This window comes from Medicago sativa, chromosome 8 (assembly GCF_051527215.1).
Source record: "Medicago sativa cultivar Bolivia chromosome 8, Bolivia_mono, whole genome shotgun sequence".
NCBI lineage: Eukaryota > Viridiplantae > Streptophyta > Magnoliopsida > Fabales > Fabaceae > Medicago > Medicago sativa.
In genome coordinates, this window is record NC_140756.1 from 45878816 (window position 1) to 45904323 (window position 25508).

At 37.2% G+C, this 25508-nt stretch overlaps 1 protein-coding gene and 1 long non-coding RNA gene across 2 annotated transcripts; one reads left to right on the plus strand and one right to left on the minus strand.

Moving 5' to 3' along the window:
- The first annotated feature begins 27 nt into the window (after positions 1-27).
- LOC146899315 (uncharacterized) lies at positions 28-582 on the plus strand. Its single transcript, XM_085736744.1, has one exon. The coding sequence runs from the start codon at positions 28-30 to the stop codon at positions 580-582; it is 555 nt and encodes a 184-aa protein (XP_085592870.1).
- Positions 583-15087: 14505 nt separating this feature from the next.
- LOC146899316 (uncharacterized) lies at positions 15088-15816 on the minus strand. Its single transcript, XR_015023588.1, has 3 exons — positions 15728-15816; positions 15332-15458; positions 15088-15221 (listed from the first exon to the last, which is right to left on the minus strand). It is a non-coding gene; the product is annotated as an uncharacterized LOC146899316 (long non-coding RNA).
- Positions 15817-25508: the final 9692 nt, after the last annotated feature.

Sequence of the window (25508 nt, forward strand, 5' to 3'; positions counted from 1 at the left end):
CATAACTCTTCTCCTTATAGACCATAGATGAATGGTGCAGTTGAAGCTTCAAATAAGAATATCAAGAAGATTGTGCAGAAGATGGTGGTTACTTACAAGGACTGGCATGAAATGTTACCCTACGCTTTGTATGGGTATCGTACTTCAACAGGGGCAACCCCTTTCTCTTTGGTATATGGTATGGAGGCTGTACTCCCGGTAGAGGTTGAAATCCCGTCTTTAAGAATCTTGAAGGAAGCAGAGTTGACTGAAGCCGAATGGTGTCAGGATAGGTATGATCAGTTGAATTTGATTGAAGAAAAACGCATGACAGCTTTGTGTCATGGACAGCTGTATCAGTCAAGAATGAAGCAAGCATTCGATAAGAGAGTGCGTCCCCGTGAGTTTAAAGAAGGAGACCTTGTGGTCAAGAGTATCAAGTCATTTCAACCAGACCCCAGGGGCAAATGGACACCTAATTATGAAGGTCCCTATGTTGTTAAGAAAGCTTTCTATGGTGGTGCTTTGATTCTCACAAATATGGATGGTGAGGAACTTCCTCGTCCGGTGAATTCTGATGCAGTCAAGAAATACTTTGTCTAAGAAAATATATAATAGAACAGCTCGGTAGGTCGAAAACCCGAAAGGGCGGTCCATGCAAAAATTAGAGACATAATATATATATATATATATATATATGTTTACCCTGATAAATCAAAAACCCGAAAAGGCAATTTATGCAAAAGTTAAGGGATTATGACAAGTAACTGCATCAGTTTAAGCATCACTCACTCGGGGCACCTTTGCTGTCAGAAGTTCTCCAATATCAAAGCATCAAAGCAAGGAATTCAAAGTTGTTAGGGAATATAGCGGTTATTGTGTTCAATGTACCTTCCTCATAATTAATTACCATTTTTCAAACTTTGCAATATGTTGGTGCCGTATCTTTGGTCGGTTACCATTTCTATTAAATCAATCTGAGTCTGTGCCTTTGTTATTTGGAACTCTTGTTTATTCTATGCACAAAATTTCTTCTATTTTTAATATTAATACTTGAAGCAAAAACTTTGAAAATTCTTTTCAAACCTTGGTGTTTTCTTCGAAAAGAACAAAAATGAAAAACATATTTTCCTTAAAGTCATGTATCATAGAAGCAGGTGTCATCATTTGGTTCGAAATCAAGCAGATTCAACAAATAGACATGGTCATTGCTATAAAAAAAAAAAAAGCAATGGCTATTGGAAGCATTGAATTTGAGAAAGTGCCTCAGTTTTGAAATGATGACTTTTGCCAGTGGTTATTCAAAGGGCTTTACCCCAACAACGTTTGACTCATCCCCAAGAGATGTTATCCCCCGTTGAAGATTACTGAATGCTCGTAACATGATGTCGGCCACTTTCTTTGGACCTGTCCGACCTTGTCTCAATGTATTACCATTGTACTGTCATATGAGTCTCGTGCATATTCATACATTCATTCATTCATGCATACATAGCATGCATACAAATATCATTCATACATGGTTGTGTTATATTTCCTATGTCTTACTCCAATACATAACAATGTCATCCCCAATGTGTCTGTTTCAGAGTTTGTCACCAATCAAATTTATTTCAGGTGGCAGGTCCCACCAAATATTCATCTTTACCAATGTCTATCCAAATTTCCCAAGTAATTGTTCAAACCTTATCTCGAGTGTCCTTTGTTAAATTCTATCATGTTTGTCTTTACCTAATTCACGGTAATAGACGTGGTTTTATGTCTTGCATGTTTTCTCTTTACCTAATTCACGGTAATAGACATGTTTTTATCTCTTGCTTGTTGGTCTTTACCTAAGTCACGGTAATAGACATGTGTTTTCCTTCTTGCATTGTTCGTCTTCACCTAATTCCCGGGGACAGACACGTCTTTACTAATTCAAAAGTAATAGACGCTTTTATTTATTATGTTCGTCTTTGCCATTTCAAAGGTAACATACATGTCTTTACTACTTCAAAAGTAATAGACAATTTTTATTTATTATGTTCGACTTTACCATTTCAAAGGTAACAGACGCATCTTTACAACTTCAAAAGTAATAGACGGTTTTATTTATTATGTTCGTCTTTGCCATTTCAAAGGTAACAGACATGTCTTTACTACTTCAAAAGTAATAGACAATTTTTATTTATTATGTTCGTCTTTACAATTTTTATTTATTATGTTCGTCTTTACCATTTCAAAGGTAACAGACGCGTCTTTACTACTTCAAAAGTAATAGACGGTTTTATTTATTATGTTCGTCTTTGCCATTTCAAAGGTAACAGACATGTCTTTACTACTTCAAAAGTAATAGACAGTTTCATTTCTTATTATGTTCATCTTTGCCATTTCAAAGGTAACAGACATGTCTTTACTACTTCATAAGTAATAGACAGTTTCATTTCTTATTATGTTCGTCTTTGCCATTTCAAAGGTACACGTCTTTACTACTTCAAAAGTAATAGACAGTTTTATTTCTTAAATGTTCGTCTTTACCATTTCAAAGGTAACAGACATGTCTTTACTATTTCAAAAGTAATAGACAATTTCATTTGTTGTCATGTTCGTCTCTACTATTTCAAAGGTTGTAGACAGGTCTTTTCCTTATATTCGTCTCTACTAATTCAAAGGTAGTAGATAGGTCTTTTCCTTATATTCATCTCTACTAATTCAAAGGTAGTAGACAGATCTTTTCCTTATATTCGTCTCTACTAATTCAAAGGTAGTAGACAGGTCTTTCTCCTGGTAATGTTCACCATTATCACTTTAAAGGTAATTGGCATTCTCTCCTCCCCAGCATTATCTGTTCAAGTAGGTGTCACTAATCAAGTTTTGTCCCCGTTAAACTATCGTTTCAAACCAATACGATAACGGACAATCTCCTTCTCCAGTGAAACTACATTCCCTTAGCGGAGTCGGATCTCTCTCTTCAATGAACTTGGGTATCCCGTTGTTGTTTCTCGTCTCAGTCAAAACATCTTTGTCATCATGCATTCATAATTGCACTACATGCATTCACAATATCTTAGGATCAAAAATAGATGCTACTTTGTATTTAAGTCTCTTCGGCCTGTCAAATCAAAGATTCCATCTTCAAATCTCCGGACGAAGAAAACTTAAATATGGGCATCTGTCATACCCCAATTTTTGAGCTAAGACGACACTAACACACGTCGCCTGACTCTGGTCGATCTCTGAATTTTCGTTAAAAATTTCGGCAAAGAGGTATTTTAAAATACCTCATATTTGGTTCTGAGTCGGACCCTCTTCTCTCAATTTTAATTGTTAGTTTTTATTTTTTTTATTTATTTAAATTTCTTTTAGTTAATTAATTTAAATTCATTTTAAATTTTCACTTTTTATCTCATCTTTGTTTTTTATTTTTACTTATTATTATTAGTAGTAGTATTATTTGTTGATTTTTACATTAAAAGTCCAAAAATCTTGTCCAAAATATCTACCACAGCTCAACACAGGCTGTTGTGTCCTTCAAACCCCAAACAAGGGCAGTTTGTGTCGCTGCCTTAAGGGACCCAGTGTCTCAATCCCTCTCTATAAAAACAGACCTGCAATACACAAAGAAGGAGAGCCAATTTCGATCCAACACAAAAACACAGAAGCCGAAATTACACGCAAGAAATTAAAACCTGCAAGAAATTCACAAGAACACCGAGCCAGGGAACAACCATCACAAAAAAACCAGTAATCACAAAAACACACAAGGACAGAAGCACAAAATTCCTCAAGAAACCAGTACATCAAAACGCATCAGCCATTCAAAAACCATCGAAATCAATCCACAACCCTATATCATAGTTACAAATCGCAAAACCCAACAGCACAACACAAGAACCCTCACAAACAACACGTTATAACAACCGACACCAACACCAGACTCAAATCACAACACATTCAGTCTCTAAACCATACAACACCGCATGACCAATCCCAACACATAAAATCGACACCAACAAAATTGTGTCAAATCTCACAAAGGTAGTATTCTTCTCATCTTTAGATCCAGGTCTTTTTTTAAAAATTTGGTTTAAAAGTTTTGATTTTTAAAACAGTAGAAAGAAAAGAAACATAAAGGTAGAAGAGAGAGATCGGAAACAAAAAAAGTAAAAAAAAAATAGGTTTCCGGCGTGGTGCGCCGCCGTACCGGCCGGCCGACCACCGCCGGAAACCACCACCTACCTCGCCGGAATGTGGAGAACCACGACGGCCTTCATCAAGGCTCACCGGAAAACTCAAGTGTTCTTGAGTTTTATGAAGAACAAGAATAGAGAGAGAAGAGAGCATTTTGCTCTCAAAGAAGAGAAGAGAGAGAAACTTCTTTGAAAAATGGTAAAAAAAACCGGCACTCCCCCATATATAGACCAACAGGCCGAACCGGTTCAGCCTTGAACCGGCCTGAACCAGGCCGATCTGCGCCCCCTAGCTTGCTTTAAGCCCATCTTCATTCATTTCATTACTTCACCCCCCATTATACTGCTTACACCCCCTGCATTTCATTTTTATTTCTTTCATGCATTTTAATTTCTTTAGCATTTTTACCTTCGTTCTCATGCATTTTTTATTTTATTTCTTGCTCGCATCTCATTTTTATTATTTATAAATTATCTCATGCATTTTAAATTATTGTTATTTATTTTATTTCATAGATTTAGAATGTAATTAGGTCAATTGTACAAATATAAATGAGAAAACGTGTGTGTATGTGTGTGGGTGTGTTTGTGTGTGTGTTTTATTTATCGTTTTTATATATTATTATTAGGGACTTCGTGGTAATCCAATGTCACCACAAAAGTCCACGCACATTTATCTTTTATCGCTCCGTTAGTTTAATTTTCATTTATTATTCAAAATAACAAAAAAAAAACGTTCAAATAACAAAAATCACAAAAATATTTTCATAACAAACCTTGATCTAAAATCAAGTGATCGTTCTCTTTATTTTCTTTCTTAATCAAATTTCAAATCAATTCTAATTCTACTTTGAGTTTATTTTCTTTTCTTTTTTGAAAAAATACGAACAAATTCCAATTTGCCACTTGGCTTTTTATTTCAAACCTTTCTTCAAAACTCATAAAAAACACAAAAACCAATCAAATGTCAATTTCTACCCCGAACTACGAGGTTTTGATCCCTCACGGGTACGTAGGCAAAGGACACTCGTCCTTCCAAATCAATAAAAATATAATTAAAAATGTTCCTTTTCTTTTATCATTTCAAATTCCATTCTTTAAGCAAGCAAGTTTATAGCACAAAAGTTAAATAAAATCAAGAGGTTCTCGTAGAGTACTACGAATATTTAGGGTGCTTAACACCTTCCCTAAATATAACCAACCCCCGACCCCTTAATCCCTAAAAAATGTGGTATTTGAACCTTTTTCCACTTTCTTTTGAAATGAATTAAATATTCAGTCGTGAAACCAATTTAGTGGGTCAAATGCTATTGAAATGGCTTGACCTCCGAAAAATGACGCGACATCGTTGATTTGTTTCGACTATCTTAATAGCTCATTGAATTATGATATGAGTTGTTCATTTGAGTTTGTTCTTCATAAGATGACAGGTTTAATGTTTATTCTGCTTTTTCGATCCCTCTAAGGAGAGTTTAATCATATTTTTTGTTGCTCCCTCTTGGGGAGAGATACTTCATCCATTACTTGGTGATTTTGGGTGCAAACCACTACCTTTTAAAGAGTTTGACATGACAATTTCACAATCGATACCTCTTGGGGGATAGTTTTTATCGTATTTACAATTTATCCCTCTTATGGAGAGATACTTTGTCCCTTACCTAGCAAGTTTTGGTACAAACCACTCCATTTCGAAAGGGTTTGACACGACAATTTCACTTCATTATTCTTCTAGTTGGCTCATTTGTAAATACTGAAAAAAGATAGCAAAACAACACAGAAGTACATAGAAAATTGGGGCCTCGTTAAAAACTACTACCATTATAAGAGAAAAGAGTGAGTACCCCATCACTTTTATTAAATAATCATTGATTGAGGGAACTCTACAAAGGTATGTGAATAAAATTTTAACAAGCCTCGTTAAGAACTACATGGTGGAGAAGAGAGTGCCATGTTTATTATATCAAACTAAAAATAAATAAATTGCAATAGAAGACAAGGTTCGTTGATTTCCAGTTCCTCAGGAGTGTTTCATTTTTCGCTTAATTGATCATTTGGTCCTTTAAGTTATTTGTTGTTTTCATTTTGGTCTCATAAGTTATTAACGTTAAAACTTGGTCCCTTAAGTTAGACTCCATTAGCCAACTGTCAAAAACGTTAACCCAATGTCTAAAATGGATACACATTGTAAGTGGTCTACAAAAGACCTCATTAATTTGTTTAATATTAACCGTGTGATTTTTTTTTTAAATGACAACCATTAGATCATGCATGTCTACATGAAACACACCCGGCACAAGAAGTGCTAAACGGGTAAGCGGACAATCAAACAAGAGAAAAACAACATGGAAGCTGCAACAACAGCAGAAAACGCTGCTGATACGCAGCTACTAAACACCAAAACAACAGGAAAAACATCACAGAAACACAGCTGGACCGTGCCAAAACATAACCAAAAAACAACCCCAACACGTCACAAGTCGTCTCTGCACAGCCCCCAACATAACCACATCCCAGCCGCTCAAAACAACTCCTACATCAAGCATTTTGTCGTTCCTCCTCATAAGGTATCATCTTTTTCACAAGGTTGAGGCTTCAAACACACTCTCACTGCAAGCATTGATGATAAAAAAAAAAGTCAAAACGATGCAAATAGCTAAACGTAATGGGATAAGAAAAAACTAAAAAATTATAAACACTATCATGCAACAATAATGCTATATTAAACGAATTTCTATTCATGAACTGAATTGTGAAGCACATGTTCTGGTCAAGTAAAAATCCAAAACCAATTCACCTTGATGTTCTGGTCAGATAACTATATATTATTACTCATTAATTTTGACAACTAGTAATATCATGGTGTAGCAGATAATGAACTTATTTAAACTATATGTATTAACCGCTAATAATTTCCAAAGTTATTAACATCAAATTTATTAAGCACCATTATCACAATAAATGATCAATGGACACCAAGCAAACCAGTAAAAACCAACCAACCTGAGCACGCTACAACAACAGCCACATGCCCAAAAGATACAGCAACAAAAAACAGCTAGCCTATTGTTAGCCTGTATTTTCGACAGCTACAATAAATGCAGTCAATTAAGTTTGACTTAGGTTTTGAAGAAATCTAAATGAGTTCGACTCACAAGCTGGATCAAGTTTATGGACTTAGAAAGATTTCGTTGTTCGATGGAGAAGCTTCGACAAACAAGCAAGGTATCAAAGAGAAGTTGGTGCCAAATCGACAAGCCAAGCAACAGTTACTGTCAAAGAGATATCATTTGAAATTCAAAATATGTCTAGAGTAGTTATTAGCGGTTATGTTCGACAGTTTCTGTATAGGCAATTATTTAGTATAAATAAGAGTTTTTCATAGGAAAATCTAGTCACAATTCAAATACACACAAAACTTACACACTCAAACTATCCGCACTTAAGGAGAAACGAGTAAACAAGTTGCAAATGTGTGAATATGTGTACCAATTTACATTCATTTATGCAATTTAAGTTTATCCTTTAAATATTCCTTGCAATTTACTTATTCTTTCTAGCAATTTACTTCAACGGATTCGACGCGTGTTTGATTTCAACGATTACATTCGTATTTTACATCAAGAACATTCATACTTTCTACTTTCTGGAAAACATAAACACAATATGCCCCGAGATTCACTGGTTGATCTCGCAAATTAACCATTTTGGAAACCAGTGTTCGTTTACCAAAAACCAAGGTAAACACCTACCTCCTCAAAACATAGCAGAAAGACAAAAACAACTAGGCTAAAACAGAAAAAACCACATCAATGCACACTGGCGCACAACAACTGAAACACAAGCAAAAAAAACACCGACAACACCCAAAAACTAAAAGACGTCGTTGTATATATAAATGCATGACGATTGCTCACTTTAATATTCATTTTTTATCCTTATTAACAAGTAAAACTACCTCTCAATAAAACCCGTAAAATTAACACACTTTAATAAACAAGAAATCTCGTTTGAACATGTCATAAAAGTTTCACACGATTTTGGGACGGATTTGGGACGAAAATTTCGCTCCTTTAAAACTGTCCCAAATCCGTCCGAAAATTCAGACAAAAACGCTTCCGTCTGAAAACACTGTTTTTTTATTAATGTCTTAAAAAAACCTTTTAAGAACCATTGGTCTTCATTTTTCATATTCTTGATTTTTCATGTGATGTCTTATTTCGCCGATTTACATGATTTCTCCCTAAAAATACTCAAAACAACTATGGAGTTAAATGATCTATGATAAAAGCTAATTACAACGACTCAAATGGAAACAGTATAAAATGTTACCCAAACCATTGACAACTCTTTTAAATGACCTCTTATCTGCCTTCAAATGAATAGAAAATAGCTAAAAGCATGGCCTAAAATAATGTAATTTACTCCTTCATCAATGATCCATTGACAATGTCCTTAATGTGCAACTTAACCAAAGATAATGTCTCCTCCCCCATTCCTCAAAAGCGGTTGGTGGTGTTGAAAGTAGAGATTGTGGGTCTGTCTCATTATTATCTAGTCTCACTATGTTTTGAATTACTTTTGAGCCTTTGTCAACCAACATTTTGAGTTAATGGCCTTGAGAATGAATCAGCTCCATGACTCAGCTGCTCTAGTATCACCTTTCTATCACTCGGTTGAGGGAATTTCACGCCTAATACTTCAATCGCCTATTTTCCAAGTTTGTCTAATAAGATAATTATTTAAGCGTAAATAAATTCGAGATCATCTTCATGAGGGATGACCCCTTTCTGATATTAGACACAGATGCTAATATCAACAATTAAAGGCAAATGTCGAAAAGATGCATATACTTGATTAAAGTGGCGAGCATATCTTCTTATAGTAAAGCTATATTCTCCCCCCATCAACGAAATCTTCGATGATGGTGTTGCGAACATGTTTAACTTGTTTTGGTGACTTCAATATACTTTTCACGGTCTCTATGCACTTGTTTGTTTTATGGTTTTGTTGAACTTGTGTATGCAATTTTTTTTGCTAATGCAACTCGTTGCTTGTTATTTGAATCATTGCCAAGATATCTTTATTCTCAACAATAGACGTGGATCACACCATCTTTTATTGGATGGCAAGAGATCTATAGGAAGATTTTTCTCTTTTCCTAACAGACGATGTCTAGTGTTCCTGCTAGAACTGTAGGAGATATGTAGGGGTGAAAGTAGGTTGGTCGAGTTAGACTTTGTAAGGCCTAATCATTTCCTGGCAAAGATTTTAAGGCCTAAGCATGGCCTGCTGCCTGTTATATGCTTATTCTTTGGACTTGAGTCTAACCTTTTGAAAGTATGATATGACTTGCTAGTCTGTTTAAAAATATATTTCATTTCAACATCTTTATAAGTAGTGTGATCTAAATTTGAAGAGACTAACAAATTAATAGATCAATGAGATTAAACTTCCCTTTGATATTTAACATTAATTTGTAGATAAATTGACTATATATTATATCATATTTCAATTATAGTTTTAATAATACATTTAAATATGTGAAAATGAGTGTATACTAATAAACCTAAATTAGTGAAAAGGTTAACAAATTTATAATTTATTTCAAAGTACAAAATATAATATAACAATATTAGTGTTTAGGGTTCAGAGGATGGCCTGGTTTTTGCTAACAAAATTAGTGTATACTAATAAGTTTAAATTAATGTATACTATTAAGCTTACTATTTTTGTTAGCATACTAACAAAAATTGATATAGTAATTGTTTTGGACCGGTCAGAGACCTAGGCCCAATTGCTTTGGTCCAATAACAAATCAAGCCCAAATACCACATTTGGCAGTTTACTCGCAAGACACACATTCCCCGCGAGGGGGTGCATGGAAAACGTAACAAAAACAAACTGTAAAGTCCTAAAAACTCCTCATAACACAGTGGAAACCACCAAACAAACGGCGGAAACCACCGTAAAGGAGTAACCCCAAACTATGCATGCAAAGATTACAATTTTTTTATCAAAAACTAAAACAATCAAACCAGTCATACATAAGAAGAATGCAGAAGATTACAAACCTATTGTGCGTTGATGAACTGGGCTCGAAAATGTAGAGTTGGAGGACTAAAACGCACTACAAACTGTCAAGAACTTCTAAAAACCTCTGAGTTGCTAAAATATGAGAATGGTAAAAGTGTTCCAAACATACGTTTCAACCTATTTATATTTCCTTCACAACATTTCAAAAAACAACAAATTCGATCCGGTGCAATCCTTCACATACAACTCTCCATAAATTATACAAGGCTACGGTCATGATCACACCCATCCACACATCCAACGGTTCAGATCAAACACAATTGATTCCCAAACGTCACGATCAAACCAACAGTTCTGATGAAACCTTGGGAATGTAAACCAAGGCACCCTCAAGGCACTAGGTACTTAAGTACTATCATAGCCTTTACATGCGGTGTTAAGGAACCAAATGTCATGTCCCCTCAGTCTCGCCCACGAGAAGTGGGCATTAATTAATGAATGACAAACGACCAAATCCCTGAATGGGGAATCTTTCTACTATTCCATAACATAGACGAACATAGGTATGCCGAACACGTGTTACCAGAAGACACATTATGTCTTGGCTGACGAGCACGTACGAAGGTTTAGCGAGCACAAATCATGTGCACGACACCATTAACCCTGATGTCGACCTAGTCACCAATATGATATGTTCTGAGGTATGTTCGCCTCCTCTGTCCAACCAGTTAGCTCTTGGTAAAACTTGTGAGGCGTCCCCTTGAGAACTATCCAGTTCTATTGGGAACAAGTCATGAGATTGCCACACCAAAAGAGCATGCATGAGATCTTGACGGGCACATTCTTGTGAACGGCACCGTTAACACTAACCTCAACATAATCGCCGATGTGATAGGTTCTAAGGTTTTTTCATGCCTTCCACCTATCCGACCTGCTCATAGTGGAATTTACAAGGTATCCCGTGGCGAACAAAACACTGTTCCATCACTGACATACTGAGGAAGCTTCAACACTAGCATGATCACATCCCTCGCATTATCCACTTTATCAGGATATGTGTCAAAATCTTCACGAGGCCTCCGCGATCAGTTCCTTCACTCAGTCTTAAGTCATCACTCTTTACAAGGAGCCATGACTTGGGGGGCCAGACCGTTCTGAGACCTAGGCCCAATTGGTTAAGTCCAATAACAAACTAAGCCCAAATGCCACATTTGGCTGTTTACTCGCAAGACACCCATTCCTCGCGAGGGGGTGCATGGAGCAACCGAGACAAGTTCAAACGAACTGTAACGTGTCTTTACCTATGTTCCCGCAAATCTCTCATCGACGGTTACACTTCCCACAATTTCGTAACCGTCGGACACACGTGTGCCTTACAACGGCTCTGCATTCACCTACCTTCCTCCAGCTTGGACACCTTAGCCCCTATGGCTATTCTTCCAACGGCTGTTCTGCCCTTCCGACACAGTTTTCGCACTGGCCGCTCCTTCCTCCAGTCTGGACACCTTAGCCACAAGGGTGTCCCTCTCTTTCGCCAGCACCTCGGCCATGACTTCACCCTCAGTCGAGGTATTATTCATTACCCCCGCTAATTCTAAGGCTTTCACCGCAGCGATGATCCCTTCAGCCGTCGCCCTGCTCCGCCCAGCAGCTCCAAGGTCCTGGATGTAACACCCTACTTCTAATAAGCGGTAAATCGCGCGAACATACGAATATATTCTAGAAATAGATGCTACGTCTTCAAATTAACAACATACATGCATAAAGATCATGTTACATCACATAGCAGCGGAACATACATATAATCCATAAACAACTCCCAATCTCAATATAATAAAAATATATCCTCCATATCTCAAATACAACAATATCTCAACTCCAAACTACATAGATAAAATCTAACATGCAAGAACTATCCTAGATCAGAGCCTTAATCTAGACACTTGCACAAAAGAGGAACTCCACTCCTCGGCGACATCAAGCAAAACAATCTAAGCATCCTGCACTCCATCTACCCGTCCATACGGAAAGGTAGGTGGTAAACCACTGAGGGTTAGCATTACATCATCATAATCCATATGAAAACATAGCATTCTAGGATTCATACATATCACATATACAAAACCATCCCTCCTAGAATACTAGCATCGCATGATTATTACCCCTCATCATTTACACTTTAAGCTATCACATTATTAACATGGCATAGCAAGTATATCCAATCTCTAAACAAATCATCGACATAAGTTCATCAATTATCAATCAATGGAAGGATTTCTCACCTTATTCTCCACTTAGCATACTTAATTCAAAAGTACAATTCATCATTTCAAAGTCATAAGCAAGTAATCATCATCATCAAGGAAATCACCACATCATATGCATATACATATACAACTCTCACTTCATCATTATTATCAAATTAATTATCATCAAATAGATTCACCAAGTGTATAAGCACAAACAAATAAGACATGCAATTAGAGCATAATTCAATTATTCACAACCATCAACAAAATCCACCAATGTACATATACACCAATCCACCCAATCAAAACATTCACCAAATTTCACCAATCCACAAATTCACCAATTCATATATTCAATTATGACACGACTCATCAACTAATCAAATGCATATAATGCTCTAGACTCTTCTAGATGCATGTGGTACCAAATCACCTCAAGGTCGTCACCTTCGATGCAACAAAAACATCGTAATCACCTCAATTGGATATAAAATCCACCACCATCAAACATGAATGCATGAACATATGACTCGACTCAATGCATATGTTCACACAAACAATAATCACCTCACCATCACCATCATTTTGCATACATGCGTTCACCAATAAGATCACCATCAATATTAGCATGTATGAATTCACCACCAACAATCAACATTTAACATGTTCAACAAATAACATAACATAAACATGTTCATCACCATTCAATTAGTATATATGCATCTACAACAATTCACCACCACTTGACATATATATACAATCACAACATCCACAATTCAATCAACATACAGTTGTCACATATATACATCATTAATCATCTCCACATAAATCAACATATAGTTGCCACATTTCCACATAATTCCTTACAATCCAAATAAAGGAACAAATACAACATATGATCACAAACATCATATTCATCACTCAACAACCATTCATACATCATCTCAAAATCATTTTAATCTATCCATAAAGGATTCATATTCAATTGGCTCTCAGAATTCAATTTTAATCAAGTTCGTCTCTCAAAGCCACAACATTAAAAGTACTTGAGCATATAAGTCAAAACCAAGCAAACAAGCTCAATTGCCTATGCCATGTATTCTCACAAGTCACATATGCGTGCAGTAGAGGTTACATAAGCATTTCATCGGCCAAATACGACGAATTCAATAAAAACTCAAAGTTCGTCTCACTTTATCATTTTTCACAAAAACTCTCATTTTCAAAGCAAAACAAATTCAAGCTTGATGAAACCAATCACAACCATTTTTAGAAATCATATAAACAATATACAACTTGAATACCACCACAAATTCTGGGGAAAAACAAGTTTTCGGAAAAATCGACGTTTGGACCGTTTTTCTAAAAGTTAGACGAATTTCACATATTCAAGTCCAAAGCAATTCAAATCATGTTCCAGTAGGAGTAAAGGTATAAACAGAGGTTAATTAAGTCTAAAGAAACATTTTAGAAGTATCGGATTGGTCCCCAGGCGCATAAAACAATGATTCAAAAGTGGCTGAACTGGGACTAGCACGCTTAAGCGTCCTCTGCACGCTTAAGCGTCCTAGTTCCAGTAAATCCTGGAACAGCACGCTAATGGCACGCTTCTAGGACGCTGGTGGGTCGCTTAAGCGTCCTAAGCACGCCTAAGCGTCCTACACCAGAATCCCAGAACTCGGTTATGGGTTCTAACCCATTTTCATCCCAAAATCCAATTTTCAATCCCCCAATTCACCCAAACAAGTTCCAGAAAGTGTTTATGGGTCCTAATAGTTATAGTGCATCTAAACAAACATGAATCATGCATTACAAACAACAAATTGGCTCATTTCATCAAAATCATGAAATTTCTCAAAACACCAACACAACCACAAATCTCCTCACAAATCCATAAACAACAATTCCAGTCACAATAATTTGATTCCAACAGTTCAACAATCATCAACAACAACTAATGAACACAAATTCATGCACAAATCATCACCACAACTTCATTTTTCATCAAATTTGCTCAAGAACACAAAACACCAACAACTATGCATTTAAACATGTTAATTCACATACTAACATGCAATTATCATACAAATCATGTTCTCAAACATAACAACAACAATCATGCACGAATTTACAACAATTAGATTCAATTCATCAATTTCATAAAATGGGTAGAAATGAAAAAGCTATGAATTATGGTTGAATTCTAACCCTCTTACCTCTAACACCAAGAATCTCTAACCAAAGCTTCAATTTAGCTCCTAGATGATGAATTCCCTCTTGCCTCTAACCCTTGTTCTTGTTCTTCCCTCTAGCCTCTATCTCTTCTCTTCTCAAATGAAAAATGTTTGTGAAAAACCCTATCCCTCTACTAACATTAGTTTATACTAGATCTTTTCCCCGTGCTACCGCCCGGGACATTAAAAATGGAGAAGCTGATATTATTCATTACATAAAAAATAAAATAAATAAACATAAAAAGTATTTAAGGGCGTACAAATATTGGGTCACACATTTTCGAATATCTCCTTATAAACTACATTTGAAGTGGTGCTGATACATTTGAAGCTTAATAAACCAATAAACTACATTTTCGAATATAGTAGTAATAAAAAAGTAATAGTTATGTTAGCTGGTTTTGATAAAGGCATGACAGCAAACAGAAAAGAGAAAAACATGAAGCCAGCATAACAACTACAGCTGCTAGCCCAAAACAGCATCCAAAACTCAGCTACTCCTCAAACAGGCACGACACCAGTTTCAGAAGCAGTTTCAGACGTGAGTGAGTGAAGTCCTACAATAAAATTAAATAACAAAAACATAAGTGATTTGTACAAAACTGGAAACAACAACATCAAAGGATGGAAGACTTATATCTATCAAATCATGGTAGGCAAGCAGCACCTGGATTCCATTATTTGCCAAGGGATTCGATTGAATTTGAAAAAGAATGAGATGTGATTCATGTGATTCCATGGTATGGTATATATACACGTTCAGATTCATTCATCATGTATCATGGAAATGATACCTATATAAGATAAGAGAGTATTTGATTTTGAGTGCTTTTCATTGATGTACAGTAGCTTACATATATACATAAGAATACCTTACAGTAAATGGAAAGATAATTACTTCTATAGTTGACCGAGACTCTATTCTATGAATTAACATTGTATCCTAGTAAATGACAGTAATACATACTAATTGAATATAATCATATTCTGATGAATAGGTGTTGACTGAGATATCATACTTTAAATGCCAAAATATTATAATGAATGCCTATCCTTTAATAACCTATACATTGGTATCATATCAAAGGCTTTGGAATCAATAACAACATTAAATGCAATCATGGAATGGGGAAAACCACAACCAAAAGCGTTGAACTTAAAAGGCATGGGGAATTTAACGTAAAATGCAATCAGATTAGATCAAAGGATGAGATGAATGCTTAGCTTGCTGATATGATCAAACGGTCCTGCTTGATTGGCGCCCAAAATGCTTAGGTTTAGGGTTTGCAAGGTATTTAGCATTGTTAACAAAGATTAGATATAAGTATGATAGGTTCACTTAATTGGGCTTATCTCACAACCCTTAATGGGCCTAACCCATTTCTATTCTAACCCCAAAAATGTTATTACTCACTTAACGGTAAAATATATCACTAACGGTAAAATATATCACTAACGGTCACTTACCAGTAGAATAAATAATTACTACACTCTCTAGTAACTTGGTGAAATACTAACTCTCACTAAGTACTAAAAATAATCCTCAACTAAAATTACAAAATTACTCCTACTTTCAAAATGACCAAAATGCCCCTAAGTCCAAAATGACTAAAATACCATTCTAACACCGAATTCTACAAATCCCAACAAAAAATGCACACAGAGGCAAATAATCACATATAACACACATAATTAAATAATAAAATAAATCTAGCGAAAAACGGGCTGTTACACTGGATAACCTTCAACTCTGAGATACTCAAGTAGAGGGTCGAACTATGACCATACCGATCCGGCTCGAACCACACGTTCGGCAGCTGGAAAAGGTCGCCTCCCTCAGAGTGGAGAGGAACGGCTTTAATTTGAGAATGCATCCCTTTGTCGGTCATCTCTACCCTCTTCCTCTTAGTGGATTCAACGGCCCTTCCCCCAACACGGTCCTCCTCAACCAGATCCACCATTGGACCAGAAGAAGAGCCAGAGACTGCCCCAACTATCAGAGGAGGACGTCCCGCTGGAAATCATAAAACGGTAAACAGAAGCTTATGTCTTTAAAGACCACTTCGTACATAGGGAAGATGTAGTCCAGATAATGCGAGTACACTCTATCTGAGGTACTCACGAGTGTAACCTCCCAATCCGCGCTCCTCCCTATGGATCTGAAAGGAACTTCCTATGTTCCATCTGGCGCAAAAGATGGGACCGTATCTAACGGTTCGTCCCCTATCTAAGAGTTATCGTCCATAAGAAACCTGAAAGATAAGGAAGGGAAAAAGTGAATCTAACAGTCAGATCCACCTATCAGATCGACCATGGCGAGGAAGGGATGAAACATCTTCGCAACTGATAACAGATCGGAGAGAAAAAAACAAAAATAGGCAACAACTTTCCACAAAAAGGCATCCTCGCCATGAAAACCACCCTTTCCATGGCGGAGAAACCCCCTTTTTCGATAGCAATGAGCCAAAAACTTATTAACTAAGTCACAACCCATCGCTGATGGTTTCTCCTAAAAAAACGTAACAAAAACAGACTATAAAGTCCTAAAAACTCCACATAACACAGTGGAAACCACCAAACAAACGGTGGAAACCACCGTAAAGGAGTAACCCCAAACTATGCATGCAAAGATTACATTTTTTTATCAAAAACTAAAACAATCAAACCAGTCAAATAGAAGAAGAATGCAGAAGATTACAAACCTGTTGTGCGTTGATGAACTGGGCTCGAAAATGTAGAGTTGGAGGACCAAAATATGAGAATGGTAAAAGTGTTCCAAACATACGTTTGAACCTATTTATATTTCCTTCACAACATTTCAAAAAACAATAAATTCGATCCGATGCAGTCCTTCACAAACAACTCTCCATAAGTTATACAAGGCTACGGTCAAGATCACATCCATCCACACATCCAACGGTTCTGATTAAACACAATTGATTCCCAAACGTCACGATCAAACCAACAGTTCTGATGAAACCTTGGGAACGTAAACCAAGGCACCCTCAAGGCACTAGGTACTTAAGTACTATCATAGCCTTTACATGCGGTGTTAAGGAACCAAATGTCATGTCCCCTCAGTCTCGCCCACGAGAAGTGGGCATTAATTAATGAATGACAAACGGCCAAATCCCTGAATGGGCAATCTTTCTACTCTTCCACAACATAGACGAACATAGGTATGCCGAACACGTGTTACCAGAAGACACATTATGTCTTGCTGACGAGCACGTACGAAGGTTTAGCGAGCACAAATCATGTGCACGACACCATTAACCCCGATGTCGACCTAGTCATCAATATGATATGTTCTGAGGTATGTTCGCCTCCTCTGTCCAACCAGTTAGCTCTTGGTAAAACTTGTGAGGCGTCCCCTTGAGAACTATCCAGTTCTATTGGGAACAAGTCACGAGATTGCCACACCAAAATAGCATGCATGAGATCTTGACGGGCACATTCTTGTGAACGGCACCGTTAACCCTAACCTCAACATAATCGCCGATGTGATAGGTTCTAAGGTTTTTTCATGTATTCCACCTATCCGACCTGCTTATAGTGGAATTTACAAGGTATCCCGTGGCGAACAAAACACTGTTCCATCACTGACATACTGAGGAAGCTTCAACACTAGCACGATCACATCCCTCGCATTATCCACTTTATCAAGATATGTGTCAAAATCTTCACGAGGCCTCCGCGATCAGTTCCCTCACTCAGTCTTAAGTCATCACTCTTTACAAGGAGCCACGACTTGGGTTGCTAATGTTCTAGACTGGTCAGAGACCTAGGCCCAATTGCTTAAGTCCAATAACAAACTAAGCCCAAATGTCACATTTGACAGTTTACTCGCAACACACCCCTTCCCCCGAGGGGGTGCACGGAGCAACCGAGATCAGTTCAAACGAATTGTAACGTCTCTTTACCAAAGCTCCCGCAAATCTCTCACTGGCGGTTACACTTCCCACAATTTTGTAACTGCCGGATACACGTGTTGTAACATCCCAGACTGCTTTTAGGATTGCCGACTAACCCCACAAACCAACACGAGTCTTTTCAGCGTGCTTTGTCCTCACTCGCACGCTTTCCGGGAAACTTCCCGGTAGGTCACCCATCCTAAGACTACTCCAAGTCAAGCACGCTTAAGTGTGGAGTTCTTATGGAATGAGCTACCGAAAAGAAGATGCATCTTGTTGATATGGGTAGTACCTAACAATTCTTATAAGCCTTCCTTCAATCATGTAGTCCCATACCTACACGGCCTCAGGATCCCTCTCATTCCGATGTGATTCGGTTCCTCTATAAGCTGTCGGGAGCCGCTCATTGTCGTGCCTTGTGCACCGGCGATCACTCCCCTGTCCTCGTCAGCCGTGGGTGTTACATGCCCACCAGCTTTCGCCTGGTTCGTCCCCGAACCACACCGTACTGGGAGAGGTCTGCTCTGATACCAAATGTAATACCCATACTAAACGTACCTAGGAAGTTTAACATGTGCAATTATTTAGTATCGGATACATTAAAAATTTACAACATAAAAACTTCGAATAAATATCTTACACAACAATGTGCATTCGTACAATAATAATACAACTCAACTTTTCTAAAGTACAATAGATGCATCCTTGAATATCCACATCGTCCTGCAGCAGTACGAACAAACACTTGTCGCAACAACCATTCGGCCACTAGCTTGCTATTCCATCCTGATATCTGAAACAAATAAGGATTGGGATGAGACATAATGTCTTAGTGAGTTCTACCTAATCCTAGGCTATATGTAACCACGGGGGAAACCTACGGTCACCACGTGTCTAAAATACAACCTGACGGTTGACTATACGTGTGTGGGGTCTTGCTTACTTAGACGGTCGTGCATACTAGGGCCGTCATAGTCTCATCTTAACTTGTTATAGGCTTCTCTTCTTATACGTGTCATGGCGGTTAAGGGGAAACTAAAACTGCAATGCCAAGAATACACTCTACGTATCCAGGCTTTCTTAACTACTTCACGACACGACATCTAAACCAGACGATTAGGGGAAACCTATGATCGTCACCGGTATAACTTTTTCTATACTTGCTCTATGCATAACTATGTTGTGTCTAACAACATATTCTATCTTGCTATCATGCTAGTTCTTGACGATCTACGTCAAGGCTCTACTAATTCTTGACGATCTACGTCAAGGCTCTAAGACATAGCATAAACATGTCTAATAAATATGCATAGTCAGATTCATTGATAAAGTTAGCGTGTAACAAACAAGTACTATCCGAGTTCATTTTACGGAGAGCCCCGGGGTGGAGTAAACCCGAGCACAAACCCTATCTAACCGATGGAACCTATCTAAGGTATAACCAACGGCACTCCTGTAGTGGCGTGCGGCATCCTTACGGCTAACCCCGTTTCACCTAGTGGAAACCCTTTATGTCCAACCTAGTGTGGATCACAAGAGACACGACACTTACATCTTGTTAAAGCTTTCTATGTGAATAGATATCTAATCGCTTCACAACTTTAATATCGTCTGAGTCTATAAATGCATGAGTATTAAATCTATACATACTATCTATTTTACCTCGGATCCTTAAACGATCCTTCTAGAGGTAAACTAAATGCTTGCTTAACTTTCTATGTGAAGAGATATCTAATCAATTCACGTCTTGCCATACTCGTATGGCTTTCTATCTTCATTACGAAAGGAACAATCTATTCCACTTCGCATTTAATCAAGCATAAACTCATGTATAACATTCTATTTCTTTTCTAGCCATTCTAGTTCTAGACAAGCTATTCTAGTTCTTGACAAGCTATATCAAGGCTCTACTTTCATTCCCTTGCCTAGTTCTTTGCTACCCGAGTAATTCGGCTTAAACTCTCTCTTGATTCACTCTTGCCATTCTTATTAAGGTAGCCATGATTTTGTAACTTTTAAAGTTAAGATAGATATTAAGGAACTTGGGAACGATGTTTATTTTTAAAAAAAAAACATGAAATTTCACATGTAAGAAACTGATGAGATACGTCGTAAGTGAGTAAGCTCACTTAAGACGTACAGACTTAGGACCCACTTGCTAGAGGCAAGTGTAAAGGAGAGTTGAAAAACCTTTTTCAGATATAGAGACTCATCATGTGGTTCTGCAGTACTAGTATAGATTCGGTTTTAAAATGATTTTTGTATTAGTCATGTAACTACTCGTTCCAAGAACCTATGTATCAAAGTTTAGAAAATTTATTGAAGCAAAATACTAGAACAAGTATCGTTACTAACTGACAAGAGTGGCATTTGAAAGTATGCAACTCTATGGATGTTAAAGTTTGATGAAGTGAACAATAGTGTTCGCTTATAGTTTGTGTGGAATACATGGGTTTTGCTAAGAGTGTTCAAGTGCAAATGGACTTAGTAGAAAGTTTGAGAACAAGTGAACCACAAGACTGGTTAATAGATGGTCAGATGAATCGGTGTAATTAATTTCGCTTCTCCAAGTTAAGTTATTTGAGTTCCCATGATCCGGGTGCAGCGAGATTGTAAAGAGATAGAAAAGTTTTTTTAAAACTATGATAAGAGATCAGAGATGTGTAGAATCATCAAGATAAGTTATGGATCCGAAATCACCAATCCACAAGTAGCAAAGGTAGGTTTCAATCCTGATGTTCTAAGATAGTTTTGTGATTTTGAGAAAGATATTAAGATTGAAAGACTATGTTCGATTCAATGCGGATTCAGAGAGAGGATGAGTTACATGTTTTGATGAGGAAAGTATGCTTTGAGCTCTTTACAGTAAGTGTACTCAGACCTTTTTATAACCGAAGCCAAAGAAGGCAGGATTTAGACGCAATCATCGATAGATGATCTCTAAATTTCGAGGACGAAATTTCTTTAAGGGGGTAGAGTGTAATATCCCGCTCGTCGGCTAATGGAAATTTTACCTGTTAAATGTATCAGAGGACTGATGTTCATGGAAAGCGAGTATGATGAAAAATGTTAAGTGCGACGGAAGATATCATTGTATTGTAACAGCCCAGGCGGGTCCCGGCTAGGCACTGTACCCCCCGGCACTGTTACTCACAAGCTTAATCACTACCCCCCTATAGTAGTGTTTTTGCCTTCCGTGGGAATCGAACCTAGTACCTGGGGATAAGTACTAGTTCAATGCATTCCCACTACCAAGCTCAATTGGTAGTGGGAATGCATTGAACTAGTACTTATCCCCAGGTACTAGGTTCGATTCCCACGAAAGGCAAAAACACTACTATAGGGGGGGGGGTAATGATTAAGCTTGTGAGTAACAGTGCCGGGGGGTACAGTGCCTATCCGGGACCCGCCTGGGCTGTTACAATACAAGGCGCCTTTTATTGTAACAGCCCAGGCGGGTCCCGGCTAGGCACTGTACCCCCCGGCACTGTTACTCACAAGCTTAATCACTACCCCCCCTATAGTAGTGTTTTTGCCTCCCGTGGGAATCGAACCTAGTACCTGGGGTTAAGTACTAGTTCAATGCATTCCCACTACCAATTAAGCTAATACCTTTTATTGTAACAGCCCAGGCGGGTCCCGGCTAGGCACTGTACCCCCCGACACTGTTACTCACAAGCTTAATCACTACCTGATGTGATCCTAAAATTCTCTCTCTTGAAAAGAATAATAAAGTCATTGTGGAAGAAAAGAACCAAATTAATTTTGGGTTCAAAGTTTTATTTTCGTAGGTCATAATATGTCTGTCTTGTTTTGGCTATATATGGAGTTTTGAATGTCCGATTGAGGTGATCTTTAATGCGTTGGAAAGCTTAGAATATTCTCTACATTTCGTCTGTTGGACTCAAGAGCAAATTCGGAATATTTCTTGGTGTAAAATGAGCATGAATTGGATGACGTGATTTTGATGAATGGGCTGATGTAAGAGAAGAAACAACACATTAAAGAAGCACAATGGAGGTTAGATGGAGCTGAATTATGAAAGTGCAACGTCTCTAAACTATTCAGCCATGATGATTAAAGAAGCAAATGAATGTATAACATCTCCATGCATTGATGCAGCCACCCCCACCTTAAAGTCATTTTGTAACCTTTTATTTGCATTAATCAGCCACGAAAACATTATTGTAATTAGTGGCTGCATTTCCTTTAATTTTCTAAGAGTTTTAGAGTCAAAATCATCATGTAATAAGCTCATATAAATAGAGCACGAAAATGATATGTAAACAAGTTGAATTTTGATTACAAAATACACTTTGTGTGTTGTGAGAGCTTTGTCTCTTTTTTGGTTCTGGATTGAACCATCCTTGATCTTATCAAGAATTTCTTTTCTTGTGGCGATCCTCGCATCCATAGACTTATCACTTTCTTGGATTAGAAAGTGTGGCGTCCGTGTCTATCCATTCCATTTCTTCATTTTTTTTAGTCTTTTCACCATTTCCACCAACATTATTCATAATTAGCTCCCGACGGTTCCGCGAATCTCATCATTTGGTAATCAGAGCTTAGGTTCAAATCAGGTGTTATCTATCCTTTTAATTTATTTTATTTTTGTTGTTCTACATCAAAGTTTGAAAAAAAAATATCCAAAAAAAAAGGTGAAAAAAATCGAAAAAAAATTGAGTGAAAAAAAAAGAGAGAAAAAAAATCAAAGTTTCAATTTTTATTTTCTTAAATGTATTTCATGGAAGCCAAGCAAAAGAAAATTATTTTCTTTACAAGATGTCTTGTGAATGATAAAGTTTGTGAGTTGTTCATTGATAGAAAATATTATATCAATATGGCAAGCACATCAATGGTGGAGAAATGGAGACTTCCGGTTCTTGAGCATCCAGATCCATATATTCTTTATAGTCTTGAGGATCCAGAATTTAAAGACATGGCTGATGTTTTGGTGACCAAACAAGTGAGAGTGTCATTCAAAATTAGAGAATATGAAGATGAGGTATTATGTGATGTGGTGCCTTCCAAAACAAGAGATTTTTTACTTGGGCTTCCATGGCAGCAACAACGTCGAGCAAAGCATGACCAACATACCAACACTTACACATTTTCATTTAAAAATTGTCAAGTTATTCTTGCACATGATAAGTTTGGTTATGATCAAATTTTGAAAAGGAGAGCGAGAAGAGAAGAAAGCATGGAAAGGATTAAAAGAGAGATTGCTTCTATTTTTAAAACATTTGAAGAAAAGCTTCAAATTCAAAATGATTATAAAAAGCATGAAAAAGATGTTGAAAAAATAAAGGGTCTCATGGTAAAAGAAAGTAATGAGAATGAAAAAGTAAAAGAAGAGAAAAAGGTTAATGAGAAGGAAAAGGAAGAGAAAAATGTTGGGAAGTTTTGGCCTACTATTACATTAGTACCTTCTTCTAAGTTGGGTTGTTTTTTCAAATGTTGGGATTGTTCTTCTAATATTATTCAATTGCCTAACATTTCTTTATGTCATGAAGGAAACAAAGAGAATGAAGAAACTTTTTCTCAACAGGTGGAAGGAAATTATGAGATTTGGAGTGATGATCATGTCCATAAATCAAAAGTGGATGAAAAGCAAACAAATTCTTCCAATAAAAGTGAAGAGCTCTCTAAAGTTGAAGTTACATGTGATGGATTCTATATATTTGTTTTTGACCCAGGAGGCATTCAAGCTATAAATTCGAGGTCGAATTCTCTTGAAGAGGGAGAGTATGATGTGATCCTAAAATTCTCTCTCTTGAAAAGAATAATAAAGTCATTGTGGAAGAAAAGAACCAAATTAATTTTGGGTTCAAAGTTTTATTTTCGTAGGTCATAATATGTCTGTCTTGTTTTGGCTATATCTGGAGTTTTGAATGTCCGGTTGAGGTGATCTTTAATGCGTTGGAAAACTTAGAATATTCTCTACATTTCGTCTGTTGGACTCAAGAGCAAATTCGGAATATTTCTTGGTGTAAAATGAGCATGAATTGGATGACGTGATTTTGATGAATGGGCTGATGTAAGAGAAGAAACAACACATTAAAGAAGCACAATGGAGGTTAGATGGAGCTGAATTATGAAAGTGTAACGTCTCTAAACTATTCAGCCATGATGATTAAAGAAGCAAATGAATGTATAACATCTCCATGCAATGATGCAACCACCCCCACCTTAAAGTCATTTTGTAACCTTTTATTTGCATTAATTAGCCACCAAAACATTATTGTAATTAGTGGCTGCATTTCCTTTAATTTTCTAAGAGTTTTAAAGTCAAAATCATCATGTAATAAGCTCATATAAATAGAGCACGAAAATGATATGTAAACAAGTTGAATTTTGATTAAAATATACACTTTGTGTGTTGTGAGAGCTTTGTCTCTTTTTTGGTTCTGGATTGAACCATCCTTGATCTTATCAAGCATTTCTTTTCTTGTGGCGATCCTCGCATCCATAGACTTATCACTTTCTTGGATTAGAAAGTGTGGCGTCCCTGTCTATCCATTCCATTTCTTCATTTTTTTAGTCTTTTCACCATTTCCACCAACATTATTCATAATTAGCTCCCGACGGTTCCGCGAATCTCATCACTACCCCCCCTATAGTAGTGTTTTTGCCTCCCGTGGGAATCGAACCTAGTACCTGGGGATAAGTACTAGTTCAATGCATTCCCACTACCAATTGAGCTAGCTCAATTGGTAGTGGGAATGCATTGAACTAGTACTTATCCCCAGGTACTAGGTTCGATTCCCACGGGAGGCAAAAACACTACTATAGGGGGGGTAGTGATTAAGCTTGTGAGTAACAGTGCCGGGGGGTACAGTGCCTAGCCGGGACCCGCCTGGGCTGTTACACGTGTGCCTTACAACGACTTTGCATTCACCCACCTCTATATAAAAGGGACTCCTCGCAGTC

Bases quoted from the DNA above. Each gene is read 5' to 3' on its own strand.
- LOC146899315 (XM_085736744.1), top strand. From the start codon at position 28: ATGAATGGTGCAGTTGAAGCTTCAAATAAGAATATCAAGAAGATTGTG.